The sequence below is a fragment of the Salmo salar genome, chromosome ssa12 (assembly GCF_905237065.1).
Source record: "Salmo salar chromosome ssa12, Ssal_v3.1, whole genome shotgun sequence".
In the NCBI taxonomy this organism is placed as follows: Eukaryota; Metazoa; Chordata; class Actinopteri; order Salmoniformes; family Salmonidae; genus Salmo; species Salmo salar.
The window spans coordinates 51,864,425-51,887,781 of NC_059453.1; the positions used below are offsets into that span (position 1 = coordinate 51,864,425).

At 43.3% G+C, this 23,357-nt stretch overlaps 2 protein-coding genes across 5 annotated transcripts; both read right to left on the reverse strand.

Moving 5' to 3' along the window:
- Positions 1 to 3,399: 3,399 nt before the first annotated feature.
- tusc2b (tumor suppressor 2, mitochondrial calcium regulator b) lies at positions 3,400 to 7,148 on the reverse strand. 2 transcript variants are annotated; one of them, XM_014132012.2, is made up of 4 exons: positions 6,964 to 7,148; positions 6,222 to 6,503; positions 5,713 to 5,833; positions 3,400 to 4,755 (listed from the first exon to the last, which is right to left on the reverse strand). In XM_014132012.2, the coding sequence occupies exons 2-4, from the start codon at positions 6,371 to 6,373 to the stop codon at positions 4,690 to 4,692; spliced, it is 339 nt and encodes a 112-aa protein (XP_013987487.1). In that variant the 5' UTR covers positions 6,374 to 6,503; positions 6,964 to 7,148; the 3' UTR covers positions 3,400 to 4,689. The 2 variants fall into 2 exon arrangements, with proteins under 2 accessions (XP_013987487.1, XP_045547413.1); XM_045691457.1 differs by having other exon boundaries at positions 6,222 to 6,578; positions 6,964 to 7,122.
- A 142-nt stretch (positions 7,149 to 7,290) lies between these two features.
- Positions 7,291 to 18,930, reverse strand: rassf1 (Ras association domain family member 1). 3 transcript variants are annotated; one of them, XM_014132010.2, is made up of 7 exons: positions 18,769 to 18,930; positions 15,055 to 15,651; positions 13,157 to 13,287; positions 10,161 to 10,265; positions 9,603 to 9,891; positions 8,523 to 8,638; positions 7,291 to 8,350 (listed from the first exon to the last, which is right to left on the reverse strand). In XM_014132010.2, exons 2-7 carry the CDS (start codon positions 15,425 to 15,427, stop codon positions 8,201 to 8,203), a joined length of 1,164 nt encoding a protein of 387 aa, XP_013987485.1. In that variant the 5' UTR covers positions 15,428 to 15,651; positions 18,769 to 18,930; the 3' UTR covers positions 7,291 to 8,200. The 3 variants fall into 3 exon arrangements, with proteins under 3 accessions (XP_013987485.1, XP_013987484.1, XP_013987486.2); XM_014132009.2 differs by lacking the exon at positions 18,769 to 18,930 and adding an exon at positions 18,487 to 18,759; XM_014132011.2 differs by lacking the exons at positions 13,157 to 13,287; positions 15,055 to 15,651; positions 18,769 to 18,930 and adding an exon at positions 11,925 to 12,340.
- Positions 18,931 to 23,357: the final 4,427 nt, after the last annotated feature.

The window sequence follows — 23,357 nt, forward strand, 5'->3', positions numbered from 1 at the left end:
GTTCTCAAACAAGGTTCTGGGCGTACTCCCAAATTGCAGATACTGATAGTGAGGATTCCTCCCAGGCATGTTTAATCAGTCACTTGCATGAACACAGAAATTGGTTATTAGAAAAGCACAAAAATACAATTTTCATCACAAATACATAGGTGAAAGGTGTGTGAGTGAAAGGTAGCCCCACGAATACAAACATTCACATTCATACCCACACCCCTGGTGAGAGATGCCCTCCGCTGTTTCCTGTGCAGTAGTTGGGGTCACTTATTCCACCATTTGGACGTCGGTGACATACTCCCCAGGTTGCATTTTCCCCTCTCAGCACAGGACAGGAAGAGGCCCCCCAAAACAACTGGAACATTAGTGGGTTGTGGCTGCTGTGACAGCGTGACACTGACAACCGCACGTCGGCACAGTCCCCGTTGGTGTGACACCAGGGCCAAGGACATGATGCCACACACTGCTACTGAACATACAGTACTGGTACTGCCTGGGCACAATCTTCAGCTGCCAACTGTGTCAGGGTCAAGGGAACACAGACAAAACCATCTTGTGTAAACACGTTAGCGATTCAAAGTGTTCAATAGTTCCATAATGTGAAACGCAAAACAATGTCTCTGAAGCCTGTCGGACAGATCTAATGCTAACCTCTGGAGTAAAATAAGGGTTCAAGTCAGAGCCATTAGTGATCTTAGTGAAACGGATTCTATCTATGCAACCTACTATTCACTTTTCATAGACACAATATAGTGAATGACAGTGACAGCTTTTCAAGTCATGCATTCCAGACTACATATGCTCCGATCAGTGGGAGAGAAACTGCAGCAGCAGCCCCTGTGGCATCTAGCTACTGCTCTGGAGTTTAATGAAGTCAGTGTAATTACTGTGGTGTCATCTGTTAGCAATCAGACACCATTTACAACAGAGAACGACATGCTATATGCAGCACACACACAGAGGTAGACCCCCTTACCTGGAATATCAAACACACTGACATAGTGGAAGGACCACTTGAGAAGGTATGTAGAATGTGTAAAAACACACCCTCACATTTATTGATGAACTCCATCCTCCCCTCCCGTGCACCCTACCACTGTACCACCCTGGTTGTCAAACCAAAGTTAAAGGACTTGGTAAACATTGCAGGCGACGGTCAACTGACTGATCTACAAATCACCTTGCATCCTATTCAATATTATTTGTAGCTCAGTCAGTCAGTCATCATTTATTGAAAATGCACCATGTCAGCTGCAATGTCAAACAAGCCCAATCACTTCCCTAACAGTGCATTTCATATTATGGCTTGACACTGCAGGAGTCATCTGTGCCCAGAACCCAAGCACAGTCATGTCCAGAGCCTTCTGTTTACATCGAGACATACAGTATTAGAAGGCTCTGCTGATGTTAAGCTAGATTTGACCACTATCTATACCTCTTCCATTGAGCTGAGTTAACTGAGGATACAAGTAGCAATTTATCAGACAAAAGCGTATAAAACTGGCATACATGGGCCTATATGGCATAAATTATTAGATTTGAAACTCCCTCCCCTTACCCAATTAAAACCCATCTTGCTGTCTCCAGGGAGCTCAGCGCCTGTCTTCGGAACAGGGATTAACTCAAGGAAATGAGACTGCAGGGGACCAGTGTGTGGGAGAGCGGCCAATGGGGGCTGTGAAATCCAATTAACGTCCCCCTGTGAGGCAGGCTAGAGAGGTGTGTGTCTGTGGACATGGTAATTCAATAGAATGTGCCTTGGTGAACATGAACATGCTCTGGCCCAATGTTGATCTTTCAGGGAAAGGTCTGGAAGTGTATACCCGTTAGATAAGGCAAGCTTCCTACACGTCAATACAACTGGCTGAAAATGGCTGATAATACCATCTGTCTAACATCTGGAAATGTCCCTTAGAGCAATGCTCTCATTGGTTGGCCAGAACAATGGTGTTGTTGGACATGAGCTTACCTGGTCACATAGCATTTCATATTATTCTGTACGTAAATCCAAACTTATATGTTATGAATTCTAGCTAGGTGGCAAACGTTAGCTAGGGGTTAGGCTTAAGTTTAGGAGTTAGGTTAAAGGATTAAGGTTAGGGTCAGCAAAAAGGGTTAAGGTTAGGGGAAGGGTTAGCTAACATGCTAAGAAGATGCAAAGTAGTAAGTAGTTGAAAAGTTGCTAATTAGCAAAAATTCTAAAGTTGTCCATGAGATTTGAACTCGCAACTATTGGGTTGCTAGTCGTTTGCCCTAGACGCCCACCCATCTACCCCTACTTTCGTTTTGCCTTATGTAACCATACCAAACGTAACATTGCCATACCTCCTCATGCCATTTGCACACACTGTATATAGACTTTCTTTTTTTTTCTATTGTGTTATTGACTGTACGCTTGCTAATTCCATGTGTAACTCTGTTGTTGTTTCTGTCACACTGCTTTGCTTTATCTTGGCCAGGTCGCAGTTGTAAATGAGAACTTGTTCTCAACTAGCTTACCTGGTTAAATAATGGTGGGGGGGGAAAAAAAAAAAAATCATACTAATTTGGGTGTCCTGGATTTACGTTTACTGTTACGTCTAGTCTATAAGACCAGGCTGGCAGAGATAAAGGGGGGGGAGATCTCAAGGGGAAATGCTTGAGCCAATCACTACTACTGGAGGTTAAAGGGCAAATATCAAAGGTTCTGCAGAATCAAATTACTTATAAACTGTGTAGCTTGGGTCCTGGATGCTGATTGGCTGAAAGGTATGATGCAAAATGACTTGTTTACTGTTCCAATTATGTTGGTAACCAGTTCATAATAGCAATAAGGCACCTCTGGGATTTGTGGTATATGGCCAATATACCACGACTAAGGCCTGTATCCAGGCACTCCAAAATTGCGTCCGGAGGCTCTGTATGGAGGGTGTGAAGGAACTGTGGAGCTTCCGGAGGCCAAATCTAGTTCCGTAACGCATTGCCCTGCGCCTCACAAATGTAACAAGGCGTTTCACTCCACATTGGCATGATTGGTTGACGGTAGGTGGGGACAGTATGTCCTGTATAAACACAAACTCACTTCCTTGACAACAGCTCTGCGAAGCGCAAGTATGAACGCCCTGACTTCTGCAGAGGCCCGCATCGCAGAAAATGCTGTACGGCCAACAGACTCTGGAATGACCATAAATTGGCTTTTATACACGTCAGGGGCAGAGGAAAGAGAAGTTCCACGGTTGAAATGAGGGAAACATGGGTTTGGCTGTGTTTACACTGGCAGCCCAATTCTGATCTTTGGCAAACAAGCTGATCTGAACAGTAAAAAAAAAAAAAAAAAAAAAAGGGATCAGAATTGGACTGCCTGTGTAAACGCAGTCTTTGTGTAATGGTGCATGGAAGAAATAAAAAGGGACAGACACAATTAGATACATTGAGTTGTGATTTAAAAAAAACAAAGCCATTGTATAACAGTTATAATAAATTAACATCGCCCAAAGCAGCGAAGGAACAGGACTTTCCTATAGGGAGACTCAAGTCAATGCTTGGGCCCATATTTAAAAAGCGGCTCGGAGTAGGATTGACCATAATCTCAAAGGGTTAACACTGATCCTAGATCAGCACCTACTCTGAGACGCTTCATGATTAGGATTGACCACCGCAGCCAGTCAATCAAACACGTCACATCTTTGCCCCAGCTAACACACCAGACTCCAATAATCAACTAATTATGATCTTCAGTTTAGAATGTTTAAATCTGCAGTGTTTGCTAACAAATGGGGAAAAAGTGCAACACCCCACTTGCCCCCCCAAGGACTGGATGTAAAATGTCCATTAAAATGTTCCTAATACCTCTGACCTCAGGATTTTGCCTTAATGGGTTAAGCCCTATCATTACCCCATCCAAAGTAGTTGCAAAATTCCAGGAATTTCAATAAAAGTCCTGGTTGGGGGATTATGGATTTCCTGCCCATTCTGGGAATCTTCCAACAGGGATTTCTGGAAAACCAGGAAATGTATTGAAAGTTGCAACTCTACTTTGGATGCTCTGAAGACTGAACCGGTAACGGAAAATCTCACACCTTAATACCCGTTCCCCTCGCTGCTCCGTACAGATGGTAAATTCACTCTAGGCCGGGGTATAAAGATATAGGACCTCCGGCCTATTCTGAGAGACACTACTCTACTTAACAGCCCATGGGTCAATTGGCCTCTTACATTCTCCTTACAAAGTACAGTGGATCATCCTACCAGAGCACACTAATGCGAGACAGGCAGACAAGGAGACACATTGTCACACTTCATATCCACTAACACACACACACACACACACACACAGGACCTGCATTGTATATATTGAATAGGTTGAGGGTAACGCGAGCAGAATGATGTCTTCATCATCATCATCCATCTTCTCTGACATCTTTTACAGATCACTGATGGGACTCCGTGAGTGATCACTCACTACTGTGTGTTGCACGACTGCACACGGGCCACACCTTACAGAGCCGCATGTCATGCAGTCTCAAGACGCGTTGAGCAACAGCACGTCTGTCCTCACAGGTCAGGGCGCCCCGGCCAAACATCATCACGGGGAGACCATGGCGGATTAGAGGAGGGTAGGGCTTCAGGGTAAAGTATAGGAGGAGAGGGAAACAAAGGGACCGAGTTGACAGTGGCTAGTCTGAGTCTGGTCTCAAAACATGGAACCAGGCTTCCTCAAACCTCACAGAGAACGACCGGGAAATCCACATGGATGCAGGGGTGATCCAGCTTTATGGTTCCCTAGAAGGGAAAGGAGACAGAAAACACAAAACTAAGCACACGATCATTCATTATTTACCTAGCCCGTAACATTCAGAGATGTGATCAGGATATTGCCATATTGAATATACTGGTTTGGGGGCGGGACAATTTAAATCATGCATACTAGATGACTAGAGGATGACATCAGAAAATAATGGAATTCATGTTTAACCCTTAACAGTCTAAGCTGGGAGTGGGGGTTCTACTAAGCTATATGTAATTGTTTTAAGAAGGTCATACCAAGGATCATTTAGCTATTTGATTTTGAATTAAGACCCCTTGAAGTATCAAAAAAAAGTTTTTTTTGCCTTAGTGCTATTAGCACAAACAAACGCATTGAATAACATTCACTAGATGGAACAAATACCTAAAGGAAGTTATTTTTTTTTTTAAGTACATGTATTTAACCCCTTGTTTTTGGAACTAAACAGTCTCCATATACATTTCCATTATTATTTTATTTTTTTTAATTTCTCCCCCACTGGTACCTTCAGACAAGCCTTTGGGCGTCCTAGAGTCTCACCTTTCCACAGAGGTCATATTAGTGTGTAGGCCAAACCGGTCGGACGCTACAGATGATTGTGAGAAAACTGATTTTCAGGATGTCTCATGGTCTGACAAACACTGCTCTAGCGCTATCACCTTTCACGGCTGATGTGGAAGTGTGACATCTGCAGATTGAGGCTCATCCAATGCAACAAATGAAATACCTATAGCTTAAACTGACATTTCCGCAGGGACGCGGACATCCACTCTAAGGGGTTAATCAGAAGAAGAAAAAAGTCTAATACCGGGGGTGAATTCATGAGTGCACACCATAGCAAGGAGTTTCTATTGGACAAATTCAGGTAGGACCCCACATTTCATCCTGTTCGTTTCCTAGTGAATACACCCCTGAATTTTGTATTCTGACAGTTTGAGAGAAGGGCCTGTTACCTGAGGTATGAGGTTTTTCTGGATCTTCTTCAGTTTGGCCCTCCTACGGCCATTCTTCATCACAACTGTCTCCTCGTAGAACTCGTGGGCCAGGTCTCCATCCTCGTCAAAGTACAGGGAGCTGAAGGCAGATAAAGGTTACTGCTGGGTGGGGTCCAGAGAAATAAGAGCATGACAAATGTCTACCCAGTACAGATGTTGCATGGTTAAACCCCTCCCGTCGCTCACTGCCACACTGAGCTAGAAAGGGATGTCAAACATGTACCATGTGTTGATCTATGTACACCCCGATACACAGACCTAGGGCTACTGACATTGTGAGGGGAAGTTTCTAGAAAGATACACTATAAAAAGGGTACACTATTGTGTAAGTGCACAATATTGGCTTCAGTTTAAAGTTGAATTAGGACATCCAAATCTTGCTCAATCCTGAGATGTGACTGGTCTTCTGACTTGTAGCATGTGCTTTAATGTTATGATGACATAGCTACTTGTGATGCTATATTTACCTCCATCTGGTAAACACGAAGGGCGTCCCATTTCGGAAGCTTCGGAGCCTTGCCAGCGACTGTTCGACTCCCTCTTTGGTTGGATCACCATCGCCACTGCCTGAACCTGCAAAAGGCCAATAACCTTTGGTTTTGGAGCCACTCCCGCCCATCTTCAACTGTAGGACATTATTTTCTTGGCCGGACTGCACCCAGGAGAGATGTAGCGAGTTGATGCTCGATGTAGGTGTTGACAGGTCTTGAGACAGGGATGTTATTTATAAAGTAGAAGACAGTAGGTAGCTACAATTTAAAGGAATTACAGAGAAAGGAAGTTAGCAGCCGTTGATGAATGGTGACATGTTTCTCTGGCAGTTGCTGTTTGAACAAAAAAAAATCGTATTAGCCAGATTACATGGAATCTTATGTTGGGATCATCTGCTAACTACATGCATACTTTAGTTATTAGCTTTCAAAACCAATTAGCTAGCTAGCAATGCTAGCTAACGTTATCGGTTAGCGACCCGTTTACAGCAGTAGTATTTCATATCTGAGACAGGTTGAAGTCTTGAGTTGGTTGGCAGAACATACCACCGTGTCTGTGATTTGGTAGCGAAGGCCTTTTAGAATATCAGATAGCTAACGTTAGCTAGCTACAAAACGCCATACTTGCTGTCAAGGTAACATTAACCAGCTAGCTAACGTTAAACGTCTCCCTTTGATTTAGGTTGCATGCTTGCAAGCACATTCACTGTCGACATACCGAGTAATTTCAGCTTGATGTCAATTAGTCGTATTTTACAACTTCCTTAGACGCCGAATGTCTTCGAAACACAGGTAGCGAACGTTAGCTCTCTCAAACTGAAACGGCTAGTCACCGTTTTTAGCCTCTCCTCACTTCCATCATATGGAGGGCATGTACTTACGTCACTTCCAGTCCATTTTTTTTTACAGAATGGAAGGTTAGAGAAAGTTCTTTATGGTGAGGAAAGAGAGAGCAGATAACAAAAAGAATAGCCTACTCTAAAGTGGGCAACGTAAAACATGACAACAACACTGATAACAAAATAAAGATTCAATGACATGTAGATCATGTGTTATATTTTTATTAGAAGTGGAAGTATGAACACATTACAACATAGATTCTGTTCCCTAGATATTTCATTCCCATAATAAAACATGCATTACAGGCTAATTAAAAGTTAACAGGATTGCTCTGAGTAATTAGGGCAGATAGCTTTCCAGAAAGCTGGGCCATGTTCAGTAGGAAGAAAACTTTTTTGAAATGGGGAGAGACCTAAACTGTCCCAATAAGAACACAGAATTTTGTTTTCAATTGCAAAACATTTTGCTGCAGTATGCCCTACTGAACACAACCCTGGTCTGCAACAGATTGACATGTCAGACACATTCAAGGATCCTGTTATTAACGACAAAGGGGAAATATGAGAGTAACAACAGCTCAATACAGTTACATCTTTATTTACCCAATCCTCCCCACAACAACTGAGCAGCAACATACAATGTTCCCAGTGAAAAACTCCAGTTCTCCAGTTAAGCAGTGTCCAGACCAGGAAATCTCCTAGGTGTCCAGTCAATGACAGTATCGTTTGTCCTCATTCCTCAGATAACTTCCTCCTGTCCTTCACAGTAATGCCCAATCCAGGCCACACAACAAGTAGCAGTAGCCTACTGGTTTGCACTAAATAGCTCTACTCTCTCTCCTAACTTGCACTGCTATTACCCTGTCTGTCTCAAAGACGTGTTCATGGTTGATCTCTGACTTCCAATGTCGCCCCCTATCTAACCCCCTATTGGCCCTAGTTGCCCTTCACAGCTGCAGGGGTTGCTGTGCTGTGCTCTATCTGCTACAGCAGGGACAGCACTAAAGACATTTGAACTTTGAACTCAAGAGTGGCATTGTGTGCCATGCTCCTGGTGGCCGCTGGTCAACAGTGTGTATGCCTCTCTACCATGATGTCACCCATCATGCCATCACATCAGCCGGGGGTGGTGATGCTGGCCATGGCCTCCTTCATCCTATCCCTGGCCAGAGCGTAGCGCTTGACTATCTGCCGGACGTGCTCCTCTTCCTCACGCTGAAGGATCCGCAGGAAATTACGCAGCTCAGGAAAGCTGAATGCATCCCACTGTGGGAGAGAGAGAGAGCAACTCAAAGAGTAAAGTTACATAATCACTGTCAACACTTTTCAATGCACATCATTTCAGTATTGAGCATACAAGAGCCTTATTGTGTGTGTGTGTGTGTCTGTGTGTGTGTGCACGTGCATGTCTGCTCGTATTTTAGAGGTGTGTACTCACATTGACCTCCCCCGTCTCATTCTCTTTCAACACCAGACTGAGGACTTTCTCGTTGGGTCCGGCACACAGACGCAGGTGGAGCGGCCTCTCGTCATCAGACAGCTTACGAAGGTATACTAGAAAAGTAAAAGAAAGGAGGAGACAAAGGAGAGAGAGAGAGAGATGGGAGGAGAGAGAGAGATGGCAGGAGAGAGATGGGAGGGGAGAGAGAGAGATGGGAGGGGAGGGTAGCGAAAGAGAGGGGAGGGGAGAGAGAGAGATGGGAGGGGAGAGAAAGAGATGTCAGGGGAGAGAGAGATGGGAGGGGAGAGAGAGATAGGAGGGGAGAAAGATGGGAGGGGAGAGAGAGATGGGAGGGGAGAGAGAGAGAAAGGAGGAGAGAGATGGGAGGGGAGGGGAGAGAGAGATGGGAGAGAGATGGGAGGGGAGAGAGAGAGATGGGAGGGGAGAGAGAGATATGTCAGGGGAGAGAGAGAGATGGGAGGGGAGAGAGAGAGATGGGAGGGGAGAGAGAGATGGAAGGGGAGAGAGAGATAGGAGGGGAGAAAGATGGGAGGGGAGAAAGATGGGAGGGGAGAGATAGAGGTGGGAGGGGAGAGAGAGAGAAAGGAGGAGCGAGATGGGATGGGAGAGAGAGATGGGAGAGAGATGGGAGGGGAGAGAGTGATGGGAGGGGAGAGAGAGATGGGAGGGGAGGGAGAGAGATGGCAGGGGAGAGAGAGAGATGGGAGGGGAGAGAGAGAGATGGGAGAGGGAGAGAGAGAGATGGCAGGGGAGAGAGAGATGGGAGGGGAGAGAGAGAGAGATGGGAGGGGAGAGAGAGAGATGGGAGGGGAGAGAGAGAGAGAAAGGAGGAGAGAGGAGAGAGAGAGATGGGAGAGAGAGATGGGAGAGAGAGATGGGAGGGGAGAGATGGGAGGGGAGAGAGAGAGATGGGAGGGGAGAGAGAGAGAGAGAGAGATGGCAGGGGAGAGAGTGACACTGACACTTTATTACATTGTGTTTGATATCATATTGAGTGTAATGATTTGAGCATGTTCATGACAGTGCATTTAGGTTACATTGCTTACGGACACTCACTCTGGTTTTCACGTTCACTGCGCTCAAACAGAGCAAACTTGGCAGGGTTGTCCACCACAGTGAACTTATTGAGCAGGGCCTCTATGACCTCACGTGCCCGCGTCTGGGAGCTTATGTGCAGGTGTTTGGCCGTGTCTTTGGGGAGGTAGAAAGATGTCCGGTGCTTAATCTCCCCTTCCTGTTGTCCCTCTTCCTGTGGTGAAGACGCCTTCCGAGGGGGTGGGAGTGACACGGGCCGAGTCAGCTTAAAAAGGACCCTGATGAAGCCAGTATATGATCGGTCTCGGTTCTGAAAGAGGGATGCAGGAACATAGAGTCCTTAGACGGATTGTCAATGGACATGTCAATACAATGTGAACATAACGTGCCTCAGGAACTCAAATTATAATTTACAGATTACCACATACGTACACAGAAAACAGGACATTGTTTACAGCAACTCATCTACAGAATGAGGTTAACTGGGGATTCGACACAGGTGTGTGTGTGCGCACATCTGTTGTTGTGTACATTTGTGTGTGTGTGTGTGTGTGTGTGCATGCAATTACAATCCCTTACCAGCACCATGTAGAGATTGCTGTTGATCTGAGCATTATATTCCTTCACCTTCTGCTGGATGTCACCGACAGACAGCACTTGTTTCCCCCAGTCAATAGGTTCAATCTTAAAAAGAGGAGGAAGATGAGTATCAAAACCAATCTTCCATGACCTATAGTCTAGAATCAAAATCCTCGGCTCACTGACTATCCAACCACAAGATGTCAGCAGAGAGACTACTTGTTTTTCTGCAGCTATATCACAAACCTGCTTTATCATCTCCCAAATAGTTTTTAATGAAACAAGTTATTGGTTTAGCCATGTGGTAAGTCAACGTGGACTATGTCCGTTCTGCGTACAGTAGCCAGTGCATGGTACTGTATTACAATGGTACAATAGCCTATGTCCTCTGGCATAACGTTTTCACATAACACAACCTCTCTTTCTGTACAGTAATCAGCAAGTTCACTCCCTTGGGTTTAAAGCCAGATACATCAAGCAGGAAGCTGTGTCCAGCCTTGCTCTCTCAACCCCACTCCCTACCAAGCACAACTAGCAAGAACATCAGGAAACTCCGCCTTCCACAAGAACAGAGGAGAGGAAGTCAGTGAGGACACACAGACACACACGCACGCACGCACACACACACACACACACACACACACACACACACACACACACACACACACACACACACACACACACACACACACACAAACAAAGGTTAAATATAGGCTTTGGTGGTATATATCTGCCAGTTCCAACCACCATATTAAGAATTTCCACACAGTAGCACAATATCTCTTTGTACCAATTTTCCAGTGTGTCATGCAAAAACGGAATAATTCCCATCTGGAAAAACAGCTATTTACAAATGGGACAGTGTAAAGCTTTGTAAGCACCCCATTTGCACATACATGCATATTACCTGACAAAACTCTGTAGAGTAACAGAGTTTCTGTGTATGTGTTACTTTCTTGCATCAAATGGCAATAGTTTGACAACATATGTAATAGCCTAGTAGATAGCCATAGGGTAAATTTGAGACTGTTGTAGGCTAGTGGCCATGACATGACAATATGCAAATGAGCTGAAAACTGTACAGTTTTAAACTATTGTAGCTAATTTATTTAAGTGGTAGCCTATTACTCAGCGTGGAATGAATATGAATATGTTACATGTACATATTGCCTAAATTACCTCAACTACCTCATACCTCTGCACGACTCAGTACCGGTAGTCCTTGTATATAGCCGCGTTATTGTTATTTTATTTTATTTTATTACTATTTCCTTTTTTTTCTTCTTATTTTCTTCTTCTTATTATTATTAACTTTTTAACAACATTTTGGGGAAAGGGCTCATAAGTAAGCATTTAACGGTATAGTCTACACCTGTTGTATTCGGCGCATGTGACAAATACAATTTGATTTGATAAACTCATGCATTATTCAAATATTTGAAGAGGACAAAACCTATGGGACAAAAGCCTCATCTCCCGTCTCCCTATGATTCATTAACATATGTTTAAGTCACTGTATTACACAAATGAGTCTAGCAATGTACACATGTAGAAAATCCTATTAGGCCAGCTACACTCAGAACTGAAAAAAACGACATTATTTTGACAACAGACTTATGAAGACTATCAACAAAGACACTGCACAAACTTTTAGGCTACATAGTCATTAGAAAATAAAGGCAAATATGATTTGGGGGATAGTACGTTATCAACTTCATAGACCAGACTTCTCTTGAGTTTTTTTAATTGCCGCGGACGCCTCACCTTTTTCCTTTTGACTTTGATAAAGAAGGATGTGCGCGCTGTGAAAAACTGCTCCAGCTCCGAGTCCGAGTCATCCTGGCTACAGTATCCGCTGCTGGTCGTGCTGCCCCAAGTCATCTCAAATGATAGGGGCTTTTCCATTGCCTCTTTTAACGCCATATCTCTATATTACAATATTAACATATTTGTGGATCCCTCGCCAATTGTCATCAGTGCTCACAATCATAGCCTAGCTAATTAATTCATTAATTATATCCACCGAGAAAAACTTTGAACTGGAAAATTGAACCAAAAGCTCATCACTACACGTTGTAATATTCTACCATTCCCACTACTACTCTACTCGTTCCGTTATATCAGTTCTTCACATGATTTAGAATTGATGGGGAGTACTATGTGGTTCTTGAGTCCCACCCATTGCCCCTTCCAGACCGTGAAATTAACAGACTGAATAAGCGTCTAGCCCCTCCCCTACTGCCACCATACGCGCAAAGCCCCTCCTTGTTTCCAGTGAAAAAAATGTAGCAAGTGGAAAGTACAGCTGTGACTGCAATTGGTCATGTGGCCATTGTCCAGACCACACCACAAAAACAACAATAGTCAAACTACAACAAACACATTGGACTGTTCTGGCTCATGTGCTGTCAAGAAGAGACTAGCCTACACATCGGCCTAGAAAAATATGTAGCAGAACAGACGTGTTGAATAATATATTAAAATGTGTTTACTTTTTATTTGATGCTTTATGCATGTAAGGATAGTTTTTTTTCTTCTGTGGTTCAAAAGCTGAACAGCTGTTTTATTGTGATGTTGCTAAGCAACATCCTCCTCTCCACCCCTCTCCTAAATTGCTTGATGAGTCTCTGGCTGTCCTGGCAGGCAGTCTCAGGAGGTAGGCAATAAAATCTCTTTCTCCGTGAGCACATGGCACTAAAAAGCAGTAGGCCTAGACAATCCCCCACTCCCCTCCCCTCCCCCACACACACACACACACACACAGAGACAAATCACAGGAACATGTTCTGTTGGATTAGTACAGACCTTGGACCTTGGTTTATCTCTACAATACACAAACACTACATATTGTACCCCCTTTTACCCCTTCTGCTAACAGCACACTATATATTATGTTCTCCATGAATTCCCTCTCCTTTGTTGAAATAACATTTACAGTGGAAAGGAAACTGACAAACAATAGAGACACACTGCAACACCTTGTGTCTCTTACTCACCACATCCACGTTAGTGTCCGTCTCTACGGCGTCTTCAGAAACATCCGTTAGGTCAGTGAGGAGTCTACTATCGGTGCTGCAATCCAACTGGATAAAGGGCCGACACTGGAAGTGACAGGTGTAACTGCAGTCTTTGGGGAGAGAGAGAGACAGAGACAGAGAAGACAGAGAGAGGGAGAGAGAAAGAGAGAGAGAGAGGGGGAGATGGCCCACGTGAGGACTAGAGGACGGTTGATTGCTTCAACCATTATCATTCACACATTTTGGATCAACCATTTTGCCTCAAATCGGTATATTCTGCCAATCATCATTCATCTTGTGGATGGAAACTAAGGGGTTAAGTTAACTGAATTCACCCTCCCAGCCTTCTCATGATCGCGTGGCATAGGGGTCAGCAGCAGCACAGTAAATGTAGGTCGTCAGTGTTCAAGGGTAGTAAACTACATGAAGTTCAACTAGTAATTTAACTACATTTTGCAGTCGTTTGGTGGCAGTTGAACTAAAATTAAATCTAGGTAGTGTTTTCAGTAGTTAACTAATTTTTTTGCCATGTAGCGGTGTAGCTACCTAATGGAACTACAAACGACTTATTTTTTACTAAAATAAAATATTGTTGAAATAGGCAATAATTTCCTTTCTTTTTTGGCATCAGACGTGCCTGATTCTCACTTGAAACATAACTGTTGTGTTTAACAGGGTAAATGACACATTCTGTTAACATATGACCCCAAAGTCTTGTAATTTGTAGTCTATGACATTTCAGATTTACATGTGATAATTTTTCATGGAGTAGTTTGGATGTGGTAAACAACTTTATCAAAGTAACTTTAGTTAAGTAAACTCTATTTTTCTAAAGGGTAGATTTAGTGTATCTTAACTTCTTCCATTATGAAGTAATTGGTAACTTGTAAAACTCTCCTTTGGGGGGGGGGCTTCCGAGTGGCGCAGCAGTCTAGAAGCGTCACTACAGACCCTGGTTCAATTCCAGGCTGTATCACAACCGGCTGTGATTGGTAGTCCCATGGCCCAGCGTCGTCCCGGTTAGGGGTAGGCCATCATTGTAAATAAGAATTTGTTCTTAAATGACTTAGCTAGTTAAGTAAAATAAAAACGTTTATTTTTTCAGAGTAGCTACCCAACACTTTGTAGGGTGAAGTTACCCGTAGACACTGATCTGGGGTCAATTTTGAATTCGGGGACCAAAAGATGATTCTAGATCTCTACGAAGGGAAACTTCAGCCCGGAGCCCATTAGTAGCACTGGGAATCGAGACTAATGAATGAGTGGCTTTGACTATACAGTTTACTGTACTCAGCCCCATAGTACCTACACATATTTAACGCATATACATTTGAATGCTGCTGTAGATTCAGAAATGCATGCAGTCCAACGACTCTTTGGGAAGAAACTTTTTCCCATGCTCACGTGGTCCCTAACACAAAAAAAAGAAACACCAGCCCCCCCACAAAAAAAACCATAATTAAAGTAACTTTTGGATTACCAAAACGTAATCTGATTACGTTCTGTTACTTTTTGATCACTTTCCCCTTAAGAGGCATTAGAAGAAGACAAAAAGTCTCTGACTTGTGGTCAGACTTGCTCAGGTGGAACAAGTTTAAACTGGCAACTTTAAAAAATTCTGATTGAATGTCATTGAGAAAACAGAAAGGTGTCATGACATATTTTTTCACAAACATCCTTTGTGTATTTAAAAGTAATCTAAGGAGTCATCATCTAGTTTTTCAAAAATATATGTAATCTGATTACAATATTTTTGCTGGTAATCAGATTACATGTAACTGATTACATGTAATCAGTTACTCCCAAACCTTGAAAACACAGACAGTGATCCTACACGCGCACACATACAAACACACACACACACGGATGGTACTCACTAGCACAGCTCAGGCTCTGTTTGTAAAGGCCCCAGATGAATTCACCACACAAATCGCACCAGCTAATCTGGGTGTAGCTGCAGGGCTGGAAGTCATGTCCCTTTCCAACCTGACCTGTGAACCACGAGGGCCCCTCAACACTCACACTGTCCCCCACCAGACGGACCACGTGGCTGGGCCTCTCCGGAGCCCTCACCTGCCTGGGGGTCAGGGGCGCTGCTGGGGGCAGAGAGGCTGGTGGGTCTGGTGCCAGCTCAATGCGATCATTCAGGCTGAGGTCTTTCAGCTCAATCAGCTCACACTTGGACATGCCATTTACCCAAGCAAACAGCCGGGCAACGGCTTGTGGCGGCTCACTTCCCATGGTTAGCATGGACTACACCCGACTCAGTCTCGATGGCATTAATCCATCCACTGGCCGTCGCAGCATCTGTATTTAGAGCCTTGGTCATGTCAGATGAGGTGATGTCTATAATGCAGAGAAAGTGTTGACTGAGGGCTATCTGGGTTTAGTCCATCTCCAGTGTGGTGTGTAATGTGCCAGAACAGGTGTCCATGGGGTCTTCTTCAGGCTCTGTCATAGACCAAGCCGGTTATCTAAATCAGAGGGAATTCAAAAAAAGGAACCATACAGGAGTTCTATAATAACAATTAGACTTCATCACATCTCAGCATTATTCTGACTGCAGTCTATACCAACTGTTACAGTAATTCCCTTCACCATGCCATCACAGGCCTCATTTGTATCCACCAAAACTAGAGAAACATTTCAATTCTGTTTAACAGTTCAATAGGGAACAAAAGTTGTTGGTAGAATATAGCTGGCTCTGACTACCACATATATATATATATATATATATATATATATATATATATATACTGCTCAAAAAAATAAAGGGAACACTTAAACAACACATCCTAGATCTGACTGAAAGAAATAATCTTATTAAATACTTTTTTCTTTACATAGTTGAATGTGCTGACAACAAAATCACACAAAAATAATCAATGGAAATCCAATTTATCAACCCATGAAGGTCTGGATTTGGAGTCACACTCAAAATTAAAGTGGAAAACCACACTACAGGCTGATCCAACTTTGATGTAATGTCCTTAAAACAAGTCAAAATGAGGCTCAGTAGTGTGTGTGGCCTCCACGTGCCTGTATGACCTCCCTACAATGCCTGGGCATGCTCCTGATGAGGTGGCGGATGGTCTCCTGAGGGATCTCCTCCCAGACCTGGACTAAAGCATCCGCCAACTCCTGGACAGTCTGTGGTGCAATGTGGCGTTGGTGGATGGAGCGAGACATGATGTCCCAGATGTGGTCAATTGGATTCAGGTCTGGAGAACGGGCGGGCCAGTCCATAGCATCAATGCCTTCCTCTTGCAGGAACTGCTGACACACTCCAGCCACATGAGGTCTAGCATTGTCTTGCATTAGCAGGAACCCAGGGCCAACCGCACCAGCATATGGTCTCACAAGGGGTCTGAGGATCTCATCTCGGTACCTAATGGCAGTCAGGCTACCTCTGGCGAGCACATGGAGGGCTGTGCGGCCCCCCAAAGAAATGCCACCCCACACCATGACTGACCCACCGCCAAACCGGTCATGCTGGAGGATGTTGCAGGCAGCAGAACGTTCTCCACGGCGTCTCCAGACTCTGTCACGTCTGTCACGTGCTCAGTGTGAACCTGCTTTCATCTGTGAAGAGCACAGGGCGCCAGTGGTGAATTTGCCAATCTTGGTGTTCTCTGGCAAATGCCAAACGTCCTGCACGGTGTTGGGCTGTAAGCACAACCCCCACCTGTGGACGTCGGGCCCTCATACCACCCTCATGGAGTCTGTTTCTGACCGTTTGAGCAGACACATGCACATTTGTGGCCTGCTGGAGGTCATTTTGCAGGGCTCTGGCAGTGCTCCTCCTGCTCCTCCTTGCACAAAGGTGGAGGTAGCGGTCCTGCTGCTGGGTTGTTGCCCTCCTACGACCTCCTCCACGTCTCCTGATGTACTGGCCTGTCTCCTGGTAGCGCCTCCATGCTCTGGACACTACGCTGACAGACACAGCAAACCTTCTTGCCACAGCTCGCATTGATGTGCCATCCTGGATGAGCTGCACTACCTGAGCCACTTGTGTGGGTTGTAGACTCCGTCTCATGCTACCACTAGAGTGAAAGCACCGCCAGCATTCAAAAGTGACCAAAACATCAGCCAGGAAGCATAGGAACTGAGAAGTGGTCTGTGGTCACCACCTGCAGAACCACTCCTTTATTGGGGGTGTCTTGCTAATTGCCTATAATTTCCACCTGTTGTCTATTCCATTTGCACAACAGCATGTGAAATTTATTGTCAATCAGTGTTGCTTCCTAAGTGGACAGTTTGATTTCACAGAAATGTGATTGACTTGGAGTTACATTGTGTTGTTTAAGTGTTCCCTTTATTTTTTTGAGCAGTGTATATCCTACAAATGAAAAAAACAGGAGATTAATATTTCTTGGCCAAAGCTAGAATTAATAAGATTATATAAAATGTGGGACAAGATGACTAGTTTAATCCTGCATGAGAGCGCAGCGGAGAGCATAGCCTTTGACATGACAGAAATATGACAACATTACAGGCCACCTGTGTTCCTGTGACTGTTGGGAAAGAGGCACTCAGCAGGGATTGACATGAGGAAAAAACAATACTTGACTATAGACTGCAGACAAAAAGGCACCAATTCTACTAGGGAATGCATACAATTGAGAGGGTAAATTACAATAGCCTATCCATTGCTATCCCAAACATGTGCAGCATGCTCATTTAGACCAGTGGTTCCCAACCAGGGGTACTAGGACCCCTGGGGGTACTTGGCCTATCCCTATGGGATAGCTGCGAACACTCATGGAACCATAGCCCTACTGGTAAAATGCACATGAGGGGGTACTTCAGATAGGGGTACTCCGGCCAGAGCAAAATTGAGTTGGAAACCACTGATTTAGGCTATAGGTTTTGGATATAGAATAAGGGATTCCTTCCCTCTAAATTGAAATAGATATATCTCAGATAAAAGAGGAGCCCTGACAGAGGACACCCTAAATCCACTGGTGCCCTAGGTGTGACCTGGGCAAACGTACCTATCTTTTTTCTATTAGGAATGCAGTTCATTTCAATATGTTTTCTCCCAACCCAAGCTGTTGTTGAAACTTTTCGTTCCCCCTTCAACGCACCCCTTTTGTGTCTCTTATAGACTAATTCAGTGACACAAATAAGAACAAGAGCTGCACGGATTTACACCTGGCCAACTGGGTCACCACTACGTGCAGCGCAGCGCAACAACTATCCACATTGGTTACAAATTAGTTACACAGACTCGACCATGTTTGCAGCTTTTATAATAATGACTAGACTAAAATATAGCCTCTGTGTATTGATGTTAAATTGTACTTTACCATCGGAGTTGTTATTGAGGTCATCACATCGAAGATTATTAGGTAGCCTACAGTTTCTATGAACTTAATTGAATTAAAACTATCCTATACATCCCAGAACAGCACTATTATCGATGACCATGTTAATAACGACCAGTTAACTAGCAGTTTCAATCCGACGGCTGAGCTCTCCAAGGGACCGGGTTTACTGACACAGGTTTACTGACACTGCGCGCGACCCAACATGATGCACCACAAACAGCAAATTTGTAAAAAAATCTATTTTCTACCCAACTAACTCACCTCTCTTCGTGTCCACCTCCTCATTGTTGGTTAGGCATTAATCGTGGGTAGCCTACATTCTGACTGGAGTCCAAGGTTGAGGTCCATCAATTCGTTTTTTTTCTCTCCTCTCAAAACTGCCTGACCGTCACTCTCTTCAATGTTTGCGCATGCACTCTGTAGCCGTCAGATTACTGCTGCCTAATCCGGTATTTAACTGTCGTGTTTCATGTCGCTCCTCAATCTTCATGCCATGAGGTTTAACCGGATAGGCTGTTCTCCATCAAATAAAGCAAAATGTTTATATATGTAGTATTTATATAGACAAAATTCCTAGAAATTATGTTAGTGCTCACATGAAACAAATTGGAAGTGCATGCCAGTGGGGAGCTGTCCATTGCTGAAGTTGCTGAAATCGATCCGCAAGGTGTGGGAGAAAGTGAGATCTAACAGTCCACTTTATAAGATGTGATATTAACCAGGCCTCCTATGTAATTTTGTATTCTACAATATTTAAAAGATCTGATATTTCAATACATTTTGTCACCCTATCCCCCCCCGAAATGTAGCCTGGCTGTTTTACGGATTAAATATTCAATGTTTTGGAAATCACCCGAAGAGAAGCCTCGGGTTAGAAATATGGAGCTCCGTTCTCCAAAACCACACAGTGAAGATGAAAGCAGAGATGTTAGTCTACATTGTATGAATATTAAAGTGTAATGTGTTTTTAGTATAGCATTTGCAGACCTTATTGAACAAGATGAATGCATGGAGTAATGAACAGCAGGTGAATAGGATAACTGCTCTGCACGGTAGGCCTATAACTATCATGCTCCCTCCTTTTTATGATGAACCCAGTGTGACTTTATGTTATCCTTTATCTTCTTCCTTGCTCAGAGAGGAAACGCTGTCTTCGTCAAGGGGAAGGGAGGGAGGGACTCTGAGAGGCCCATAGTAGATAACAAACACTGAGCAGTGAGAGCGAGAGCGAGAGAGAGAGTCTGGCACTGGGCCATTGGTTACAAGAATGGAAGGAATCCTCTCCTTCTTTCCCATTGGAAAAATATGTTAATTGGTTTTGAATGGCTGATTTGCTATGGTTGCTGCCTGCTGGAGTCCGAAATTAATCCACTCATTTCAAAGCATCAATCTGAGCAGGCTCTTTTCTGACCAGTAATCCAACATTAGTGAACTGAATGCAAAACTAATTTGACAAGAAATATGTTGCATTATTAACACTGGCCCAGTTGGAAGTCCTGAACCAAAACCATTTCATAAATTATAAAATAGTTTATTCCTACATTTGATGGGTTGTATTGTATAAACATACTTTTTTTCTCATTCTTGAGAGGGAAAATAGAAGGCAAGAGGAAGTAAAATACACCTTTATCATGATGTCAAACATTTTGTATCCTTCCTGCCCATTTATACACAGTTGAAATAGAAACCAAGAGACAAGTACTGTATAATTAAACAGAGAGAGAGAGCAAGAGAGAAAGAGAGTGAGAGAGAGATGGAGAACATACTATGACCACATGTGAGTGAATAAACAATTTAGTCCAGCAGATAAAAAACAAAAATATCCGAAATCGTTCTGTTTTATGATACAAGTATCAAACCATTTTATAAAATGGCTGCAATTCGGATTTTCTGTTAGAATAAAATAGGGTAAAATCATCAATTACTTTTGATGTTATCTACCCACTAAATAAACCCCACAGATAATATAGACAATCATTCTGATCATAAAATAGTCTTAAGACCCAGTGGTGTAATGTACTTAAGTAAAAATACCTTAAAGTTATAAGTTTGGGGTATCTGTACTTTACTTTACTATTCATATTTTTGACAACTTTTATTTTTACTCCACTACATTCCTAAAGAAATTAATGTACTTTTTACTCCATACATTTTCCGTGACACCCAAAAGTACTCATTACATTTTGAATGCTTATCAGGACAGGAAAATGGTCCAATTCACGCACTTATCAAGAGAACATCCCTGGTCATCCCTACTGCCTCTGATCTGGCTCACTCACTTAACACAAATGCTTCATTTCTAAATTATGTCTGAGTGTTGGAGTGTGCCCCTGGCTATAGGTACATTTTAAAAACAAGAAAATCGTGCTGTCTGGTTTGCCTAATCTAAGGAATTTGAAATTATTTATACTTTTACTTTTGATACTTAAGTATATTTTAGCAATTACATTTACTTTTGATACTCAAGTATATTTTAAACCAAATACCTTTAGACTTTTACTCAAGTAGTATTTTACTGGGTGATTTTACTTTTCCTTGAGTCATTTTCTATTAAGTTATCTTTACCTTTACTCAAGCTATGTGTATGTCGTATGTTACAACTTCACAGGAGAGGCATTTGAACGTAAAACAATATTTGTTTTTATCAAAATGCGTTTTTTGACAGAAATGTCTTCTGGAACATATGAACTTTCATGTGCCTTAATAACAAACTTGTATGCCATCTGTAAATACAAATAAAATGTTTTAATTATGAGCCTAGTTGGTTTAACAACTGAAAAAGTCAGGAACCTTCCCGCTAGCCATTATTGGCTGAGATAATGGATGGGCTGGACATACCGAGAGATGCGTTCGAATTGGTCTGCCATGTATCATGCTTCTGTCTATAACATGAGCTGCTCAGTATGTGTAGATGATCCTTGCTACCGCGGCTTTTTTGAAAGATATAACGTTAGCCATGGAGAACTGCAAAAGTGTTGCTGCTGCACTCAACAAAACTGCTGCCCTGAATTTAGCAGGCACTATTGACAAAGATCTGTAGGAAAAAGTTGTGATAGAATACTTTCTGCACACTGTCAGTATGAACCGGAGTGACTTGACACAATGGGCCAAACAAGCGTTCATCCATGCATACGGGTAAGAGTCTGCAGTGGAGAAGGTGGAAAGCTTCAAGTTCCTTGGCGTACACATCACTGACAAACTGAAATTGTCCACCCACACAGACAGTGTGGTGAAGAAGGCGCAATAGCGCCTCTTCATCCTCAGGAGGCTGAAGAAATTTGGATTGGCACCTAAAACCCTCACAGACTTTTACAGATGCACAATTTAAAGCATTCTGTCGGGCTGTATCACCGCCTGGTACGGCAATTGCACCGCCAACAACCTCAGGGCTTTCCAGAGGGTGGTGCGGTCTGCCCAATGCATCACCGGGGGCAAACTACCTGCCCTCCAGGACACCTACAGCACCCGATGTCACAGGAAGGCCAGAAAGATCATCAAGGACAACAACCACCCAAGCCACTGCCTGTTCACCCCGCTATCATCCAGAAGGTGAGGTCAGTACAGGCGCATCAAAGCTGGGACCGAGAGACTAAAAAACAGCTTCTGTCTCAAGGCCATCAGACTGTTAACTAGCCATCACAAGCACCTTAGAGACTGCTGCCCTATATACATAGACTTGAAATCACTGGCCACTTTAATAATGTGTAACGCAGACGCTGGGAGTCAGGAAGCAAGTCTAAGGGGTGAATTTAATAATACAAAAAAACATGGAAGAATACAAAACAAGAGTAGCATCTGGACATGAGAAACATAACTAATACTGCCTGCGGAAAGAACCAAAAGGAGTGACAGATATAGGGGAGATAATCATAGAAGTGATGGAGTCCAGGGAGTCTCATGAGGCGCAAGTGCGTGTAACGATGGTAGTAGGTGTACGTAATAATCAGTAAACTGGCAACAATGAGCGCCAGAGAGGGGGAGCGGGAATAGATGTGACATAATGGAACACTAGTCACTTGAAGAATGTTTACATATTTTGTACTACTCATCTCATATGTATATACTGTATTCTATTCTATTCTACTGTATTTAGTCTATGCCGCACGGACTGTTACGGCTGTGTACGGGAGGCGAAGTCAGGTGCAGGAGAGCAGAGTAGATTTAACAGGCGCACTTTTATTCCGGTCAAGAAATAGGCACAAAATGACATCAAAGTGCCCAGAAGAAAACACGGAACATGTACAAAAGTATAGCGTGTGAACATCTCACATAACAATAAACAGTTACACACAAAGACATGGAGGGGAACAGAGGACTAAATACATGCAGTGTGATTAGATAATGAAAACCAGGTGTGTATGGAAACAAGACAAAACAAATCGAAATATGAAAAACGGAGCGGCGATGGCTAGAAAGCCGGTGACGTCGATCACCGAACACCGCCCGAACAAGGAGTGGAGCCGACTTCGGTGGAAGTCGTGACACGGACTTGGAGCTAGAAACACAAGCATTTCGCTACACCCGCAATAACATCTGCTAAACATGTGTATGTGACCAATAAAATTTGATTTGATTTGATTTGGTCTAGCTACATTTTCAGATATTATACTTTACGTTTCTAATTTTGTAAGAAACTCGTTTTCATTGCAAGTTAAAGCGTATTGTTAGCTAGCTAGCAAACATTAGCTTCCTGGCTCTCTAGCTAGCGTTACGTGTTTGATATGTGTAGTAATATAATTTGTATCTCAGAAACCCATTGCTAGTTATAGCCTAATGTTAGCTAGCTAGCTAACATTAAATGTAGTTGGTTAACTTTATTAACCGGCAGACTCATACTACAGCATTTCATG

Bases quoted from the DNA above. Each gene is read 5' to 3' on its own strand.
- tusc2b (XM_014132012.2), bottom strand. From the start codon at position 6,373: ATGGGCGGGAGTGGCTCCAAAACCAAAGGTTATTGGCCTTTTGCAGGT. The intron at 5,834-6,221 runs GTAAATATAGCA...ATCTGCCTTCAG, and splicing joins TTCGTGTTTACCAGATGGAG to CTCCCTGTACTTTGACGAGG. The intron at 4,756-5,712 runs GTAACAGGCCCT...TTTCCCTTCTAG, and splicing joins AGAAAAACCTCATACCTCAG to GGAACCATAAAGCTGGATCA.
- rassf1 (XM_014132010.2), bottom strand. From the start codon at position 15,427: ATGCTAACCATGGGAAGTGAGCCGCCACAAGCCGTTGCCCGGCTGTTT. The intron at 13,288-15,054 runs GTGAGTACCATC...CTCTCCCCAAAG, and splicing joins ACAGAGCCTGAGCTGTGCTA to ACTGCAGTTACACCTGTCAC. The intron at 8,351-8,522 runs GTGAGTACACAC...TCTCTCCCACAG, and splicing joins ATGAGACGGGGGAGGTCAAT to TGGGATGCATTCAGCTTTCC.